Source organism: Antennarius striatus, chromosome 24 (genome assembly GCF_040054535.1).
Source record: "Antennarius striatus isolate MH-2024 chromosome 24, ASM4005453v1, whole genome shotgun sequence".
NCBI lineage: Eukaryota > Metazoa > Chordata > Actinopteri > Lophiiformes > Antennariidae > Antennarius > Antennarius striatus.
In genome coordinates this window covers 894,456-901,814 of record NC_090799.1, presented here as the reverse complement: position 1 = coordinate 901,814, position 7,359 = coordinate 894,456, and the positions used below count along the sequence as shown (strand labels likewise).

The 7,359-nt window shown below is 47.6% G+C and overlaps 1 protein-coding gene across 1 annotated transcript; it reads left to right on the top strand.

Moving 5' to 3' along the window:
* The first annotated feature begins 617 nt into the window (after positions 1–617).
* stk24b (serine/threonine kinase 24b (STE20 homolog, yeast)) lies at positions 618–7,334 on the top strand. Its single transcript, XM_068309781.1, has 11 exons — positions 618–1,381; positions 3,174–3,404; positions 3,661–3,717; positions 3,801–3,909; positions 4,132–4,289; positions 4,363–4,548; positions 4,660–4,808; positions 4,881–5,004; positions 5,105–5,173; positions 5,246–5,382; positions 5,462–7,334. The coding sequence occupies exons 1-11, from the start codon at positions 1,340–1,342 to the stop codon at positions 5,496–5,498; spliced, it is 1,299 nt and encodes a 432-aa protein (XP_068165882.1). The 5' UTR covers positions 618–1,339; the 3' UTR covers positions 5,499–7,334.
* Positions 7,335–7,359: the final 25 nt, after the last annotated feature.

Below are 7,359 nucleotides of genomic sequence, written 5' to 3'. Positions count from 1 at the left end.
CGCACCGGCATCTGCGTCCGGTTGACGAGTTAAAAAAAAAAAAAAAAAAAAAGACGCAGCTGGGGAATTTGGGGCTGTGGCCCCCTCTTGTGGTGAGAGGAGCGAAGCGTCGTGGGCTGAACTGCAAACAGCGTGATTGGGAAATTATTGTGATTTGATCTGCACACAGTGTAATTGCATTCGACCAAATTAAGCGCTGCTCAGTTGGATATAATGATGTTGTGTAATATTACAAATCACAATGATAAAGTGTGTACTTATCTTGGAGATTAAGACGAGATTTAATAATAATAATAATAATAATAATAATAATAATAAGGAACAATTTATTCTGCACCACTATCAGTAAACCAAACACAACGTTTCTCAAAATGAGAGACTTTCACCTGGTCACATCTAACTTGTGACTTATTAAAAATTATTGGGATTTTTATCAGCTTTATTATTTTATTAGCTTTTTTTTATTAGCTGGGACGAGTTTAAATTAAATGGATCTTTTTGGGGTTTTTTACCGGTTTGCAAACTTTTTTTTGCGGCCACAGCCACCTGGGAGAGGGAGGTGTCATCCGCATGTTGTTGATCCGGATCCGGATCCGCCCAGCCAGGCGTCACGGCACCGACAAGATGGCCGGGAGTACGGGAAGAAAGTGAGGGAGGAAACAAAAACACTGGCGAGCTACCGTCGCCGCTGACGCAAAAGCTGCTGGATTCGAGTCGAGCGAAGATTTTTTTTTTAAACAAAAATCTCGGCTGGGGTTTTGTTTTTTGGTTCCGGGTCAGGGATCAGTCGGTGACATTTACGCGATGCAAACGGTTCGCCCTCCGAGCCAGCTAGCTAGCTGTGTGTCCGGCTGTCTGCGGTGGCTAGCGAGCTAACGAGCTAACCATGCTAGCGAGCTGACAACACTGTTAACGCGTTCACAAAGTGTCAGTTAGGCCTTTTTAAAACAAATAGTTGTTGCTAAATCTTTTTTTTTAAACTATTTTTTTGCACCAGCTGAGTTATTTAAAAAAAAATCAGCCCGAGTTAACCCTTACCCAGCCGGTTAGCCTACTAGCTTTACGAGGTTAGCTAACTAGCATTGCGGATTTCTCGTTCAGTTAGCATTAGCGGACGTCTGTTAGCTAGCTCAGCTGTTTTTTTTGATGACTCGGGGGGTGTTGGTGGACCCAGGTGTGTGGGGAGGACATATTTTTCGCCATATAAATTTACCTGAGGCGGTTCTCAGTAGAGTTTGCCAACCAGGTGTGCTAGAGGATTGCTAACCGCTAACGGGACTGTAAACAAGTCAAGCCCTGTGTGGTCGGACGGGGGGCTCGAATCCGCTCCGGCATCACCATGGCTCATTCCCCTGTTCAGGGTAACCTGCCGGGCATGCAGGTAAGACAATCAGCTTTTTATTCATGCACACCGATCAGTGTTTGAGGTCAGTACCGGAACAAAATGTACGTTTCTGGACTCCCTGCCGTGTGGAAGCGCACTGCACACCTATCCGAACCGCACCGTTTCCAATGGGCATCGTTTACTTCGATGACACCTCGTAAAAAAAAACAAATAATGTCGTAAATGTTGCAGAAAATCACGCTAAATTCAAATGCGCGCTCATCAATCACGTCATTGCTGTTGGGATTCGAAATGCAGCGTCATAGAAAGTTAATTCACATCGTTGTCATGGCGTCATTATCTGTTTACGTTCGTTTTTCTGCAGAAATGTAAGTATTGTTCTCAAATGTCCGATTTTTTTGCCTTGACTTGAAGGCGTTGCAGCTCCTGGGTCCGCTCTGCACACGGACCCTGCTGCTGTCTTTATGGGTTTTGCCTAGTGGGGATAATTATATTGGAATGAAAACTGCCCCTAATGTAAACCGCGTCATGCACCAGATTTTAATCACTGCAGGTTTTGTCATTAAGGGACGGATTGGAAGTGAATCCAGATCCTGAATCGATTTTAACAGCACAAAGGAAGCTTAATCCAGGTCTAAATCTACCTGTTTAAGCTGCGGATCAGGCTGCTGTGGCTTAACTTTAACATTTCAATTTGATCCCTTGATCCCAAACAAAAGCATCATCTCCTTGATAAAATATGACTCATCAATTTGTCCCTTCTTTTCCTATTCTGCACCACACTTTCCATTAGCAGAATCGCCATTTAGTGTCTTTAATAAATCATTTCCGCGACGGGGAAGCCTATTCATCCCCAGCCCTTATTGTGTGGGGGAGCACTTTCATTCAGCTATCTCCAAATGTGCGTATTGACCCCCTTCTCTGCTCCAAAAGGTCATAAAAGGGAGTTGTTTTTGTCAGCATTCGCTCTTGTGTTTCCCACGTAGCAGCCTCAGGAGGGTTAAGTCATTTTGGGTCACTTCCTGCAGCGCCAGAGCAGATTTTTCTTTCTTTATCACGCAGACACACAAGCTACACCCAGAAAAATGCATGGATAGCACCTCATCTGCCCCAAGCAGATAAAGAGGGTTCACTTACAGCAGTCCAGTCTCAATGGTGTGCATTCAGCTTTAACGGCTCACCTTTTGAGGCCCTGAGTCGGTGTTTGATGGAGGGCGTTGTGGCTCGGCATAATTGTAGGCCTTATTTTAAAAGTCTGGGAACTCGGTTGAGTCAACAGAAGAGTCACACCAGCACACTTCCTTTTTAGCCTCAGTGGAATAAGAAAAATACGATTTTTTTTTACTCTTGTGAGAGTTTAGGACACTTAATTTAGAATAAAGCCAGAAAAAAAGAACAGGATTGCAGAAAAACTCACAAAAAAAGCTTCAAATATGAGCTTTTATCTGTTTATTTTTGGAAATTGGTTACTTTCTGATATTTCCTACCTGAATCAATTGGGAAATAATCCCCACAGCAGGGCGTAAAGAGATCAAATGTTTCATGTTTTGTGTTCTGTACATTTTTTTACGTGCCTGTTATCCAACTGTTGCACTCTTTCCCTTTCTTTTTCCTGTGTCTCGACTTCTGTGTTCACAAACACGAGGTGTTGTAATGAATGAATTCATGTCTCCTGTAAGAATGGAACCCTACCGGCGTTTCCTGTCGACTCCCCGACATTCAGTTTGTTTCAAACATTCCCTTTTCTTTCTTTATTTAAAAATTCCGCCTTCCCCTTTCCTCCCCTGCTTTGTCCCACCTCCCTCACCCCTCCTCCCGTCGCCGCCAGAACGCCAAAGCCGACCCGGAGGAGCTGTTCACCAAGCTGGAGCGCATCGGCAAGGGCTCGTTCGGCGAGGTGTTCAAAGGCATCGACAATCGCACCCAGAAGGTGGTGGCAATCAAGATCATCGACCTGGAGGAGGCGGAGGACGAGATCGAGGACATCCAGCAGGAGATCACGGTGCTGAGCCAGTGCGACAGCCCGTTCGTCACCAAATACTACGGCTCGTACCTGAAGGTACGGCTGTTTTCACGTCCGTTCCCACCATATCTCAGACTCCGAGCGAGCAAATCGCATCAGACGTAAAGAGGACTTCTCCTCCTCTGCCCACATTTTCTCCGAATAATCCCAAATTAAAACGGGATTAGCCTCAGACAACTTAAAACACCCACCGAGCTCTTATTAGCGCCATCCTGGCCTGTACTGACTCCTCGCTCTAAGCCAGTAAACGCCTCCGTAATGCCTCACCACCCCTCCCTCTGTCTTCCCCCAGGACACCAAGTTATGGATCATCATGGAGTACTTGGGCGGGGGCTCGGCGTTAGATTTGGTGAGCGCATCATCAACTCCTCACCGCTGCTTTTTAAAAAAAGCTCCTTTAGATCTGACAGGAAGTGGTTTCGCCCCCTCCAGATGGAGCCCGGCGCGCTGGACGAGACCCAGATCGCCACCATCCTGAGAGAGATCCTGAAGGGTCTGGAGTATCTCCACTCGGAGAAGAAGATCCACCGGGACATCAAAGGTCAGGGCGCTGCTTTTAGAGGCGCGTTAATAGCGTTGACTCCACTTATTTCCCCTCGCTGTTTGGTTTTGTGTTTCGGAGCTGAACGCCGCCGCCGTTCGCTAAAAGGCTCCAGACGGCTGTCGAGTCTTAATTAAATCAACCGGCGGTGATAAATCACATCGATCCGAGCGATCCGGTGACGTGGGCGGGGCTTCTCACATCATTTCCTGCCATCCGCAGCCGCCAACGTGCTGCTGTCGGAGCAAGGCGAGGTGAAGCTGGCGGACTTCGGCGTGGCGGGGCAGCTCACCGACACGCAGATCAAACGCAACACCTTCGTGGGCACGCCCTTCTGGATGGCCCCCGAGGTCATCAAGCAGTCCGCCTACGATTCCAAGGTGTGGCCCCACACGGTTACTGTCTGCTGGTTATGATGTCATCATATAAACCCCGCCTCTCTGTGCCTTTCAGGCGGATATCTGGTCTCTGGGCATCACCGCCATCGAGCTGGCGAAAGGCGAGCCGCCGCACTCGGAGCTCCACCCCATGAAGGTTTTATTCCTCATCCCAAAGAACAACCCCCCCACGCTGGAGGGCAGCTACAGCAAACCGCTCAAGGAGTTCGTGGAGGCGTGTCTCAACAAAGAGCCCAGTTTTGTGAGTTGTTTTTTTTTTGTGAGGGGTTGTGCGTGTGTGTGTGTATGTGTGTGTGTGTGTGTGTGTTTTCCTCCTGCCGCCGCGTCACGTGTTCGCCTCCTCCCCCTCCAGAGGCCGACCGCCAAAGAGCTGCTGAAGCACAAGCTGATCGTCCGCCACGCCAAGAAGACCTCCTACCTGACGGAGCTGGTGGACAAGTACAAGAGGTGGAAGGCGGAGCAGTCCAGAACCAACGAGTCCAGTTCCGACGAGTCCGACTCGTAAGTCTAGAGCTGAATTCAGGTCCAGAACTCGTCCTGTTAAAGCCTCACGTCCCACGTCTGTCCAATCAGAGAGCAGGACGGACAGGCGTCAGGCGGGAACGACTTTGGCAGCGACGACTGGATCTTCACCATCCGGGAGAAGGACCCCAAGAAGCTCCAGAACGGGGAGGGGCAGTCGAGGGCGGCGGACCAGGTGAGGTCACCACCCAATCACACGACGGATAATTTACACTTCAAGTTAAAAAGATTCCGCCTGAGGTGACGACGCGCCGCGTCTGCTTGACCCCCCCCAGATGAAAGACATTCCAAAGAGGCCTTATTCACAGAGCCTGGCCACCGTCATCTCTCCTGCGCTGTCTGAGGTGAGGACACGCCTCCAGAGCTCTGATTGGATTAAAACATCTCCTCTAACATCTCCTTTTCTGGGCTTCCAGCTGAAGGCGAGGCAGGAGCAGGTGAACGGGAACCCCATGGTCCTAGACGAGCTGAGGGAGGCCATCCTATTGGCTGAGGAGGCCTACCCCGGCATCTCCGATTCGCTGGTGGCCCACATGGTCCACAGGCTCCAGAGGTGATCACGATGGAGGTCGTTAGTCTTCACCAACCCGGCGCTGAGAGATAATAACGCCCCAAACTCTGTGTGTTCGCAGTTTCTCCACAAGCAGGACGTCGTCCTCCTCCACCTAGTCAAACCAGCGCTCTGCCCCAGCCCTGCCCCCCCTTTCCCTTCCCTCCCAACACCACAGCGAGGTCAGAGGGTTCAAGCCAAGGGTGGAGTCACTCAAAACCAGCTGACCAGCGGGGCGAAGCCAGTCCTGTAAAAATGACTGAAACTCCACAGCAGAGGAGAAACGGAGAGACTCTGGAAGAGCGTCTTTTTTTAGCTCGGAGCTCGTGGAAATCGGCCGTGATGGGACCAGACTCCTGAGTCAGAGCGAGTCAGACTCTCTGGGCTTTGTATATGCGAGACCACCGAGTCTCTACGCGGAAATCTGCTCGACTGAAGCAGGAAAAAAACTCCCCCCCCCCCCCCCCTAAATCCAAGACGAAACTCTTCATAATGCAGGCGTCACATTCCCAGAGCCTCTGAGAGCATGCTAGATGAACCTGCAGGGGTTCTACCTTAGTGTGCAAGCTGCGTGTGTGTGTGTGTGTGCAATGTGTGTGTGTGCGCGCGTGCATGTGGCGTATGTTCGACTCCCTGTTAAGGCAAATTGCAGCATTCTTAATGAAACCTCAGGTAAAGTGCTTTAAGTGGACTTTGTCCTCCGAGGCAGTGTGAGGAAGAGGAGGAGGAGGAGGAGACGGGGCGTCGCCATGTTGTACATGATTAGGAGTTGTCAGTGCGCGGATAATGAATCACTGTGTGCAAAAATGGTCACGCACATTTTGTAGATATTGATAATGTTTAAAAAAAAAAGGAAAAAAAAGTAGATATTTAAAGATTTCAAAAACGTTACTCCGACAGAAACAGGAAATGCCTTGCCTTTTTGAGATACACGCATCCACGCGCGGCGTTTCATCCGTTTTTCTTTTCCTCATCATCGATCGGTCGGTGGGATTCTTAGTTTTCTAACTAAGCTACTTAGCTCCAATCTTCCATTTCAATCACGGAATCATGGGAATAACTTTACTAAAAGCTGACTTTGTTTAGACGCAGTTTATTCTTCTTGTTTTTTTGTAGTCAGGGAGGAAAATGACTTCCTGTACTTTAAGTTTAGACAAGTTCAGTCAGTTTTGACATTGTTTTAGGTCATATTAAGGTAGATTTATGTGGACAGTGGCTCTAACAGTATGGAGAAGAGCCGAGGGCGGAACCACTACATGTGGCTTGAAGTATTATTTATCCTGAGCGTTACTTTAGATTTAAAGTGGAGTAAAGGCCAAACCAACCCCAAACAAGCCAAGCTGCAAAAGTCAACGCCATCCTTATTTCCTGACTCCACACATTTCTTCTCTCGCCTCCACGCCATGCTAGAAGTGCCATGTCCTCTTCGACGCTTCACCAGATTTTTACGTAGTATGATTTGCACCTTTTTATTTTTTTGTTTTCTAATTTTTTTTTTTCCCTGCACTTTGAAAGTGTGTCGAATATTTAAAGAAACCCGTAAGAGGAAAAGAAAATGATTAAAAAAAAGAAAAAGTTGCTGATAGCCATGTTTTACTATATATGTTTACTTAAGAGTTCCAGAATTTACTACTGTGCTAATGCAGCAATAATGTTGAGGAGTTGCATCAAGACGCACTTGTCAACACAGGGATCGAAAGAAATTAAGAAATATCTGATATTTTTATAAACGCAAAGAGATAAGTGTGGAAACGTTGGAATGCTGCCTCCAGCAAAAATATCTATACCTTACAGAAAGACATATGCTACAGAAAGAACTACAAAATGTGTACATTTGGTCTCCTTTATCATAGCTGACAGTTTATAGTACTGTATATAATCTTTGCTTGTGTCATTTGAGGATTCCCAAGTAAAATGTAAGCTTTCAAAGTGACATGAGAAATAAAGATCTAATGCTGAGAACTTCCTTTGTGGTGTCTG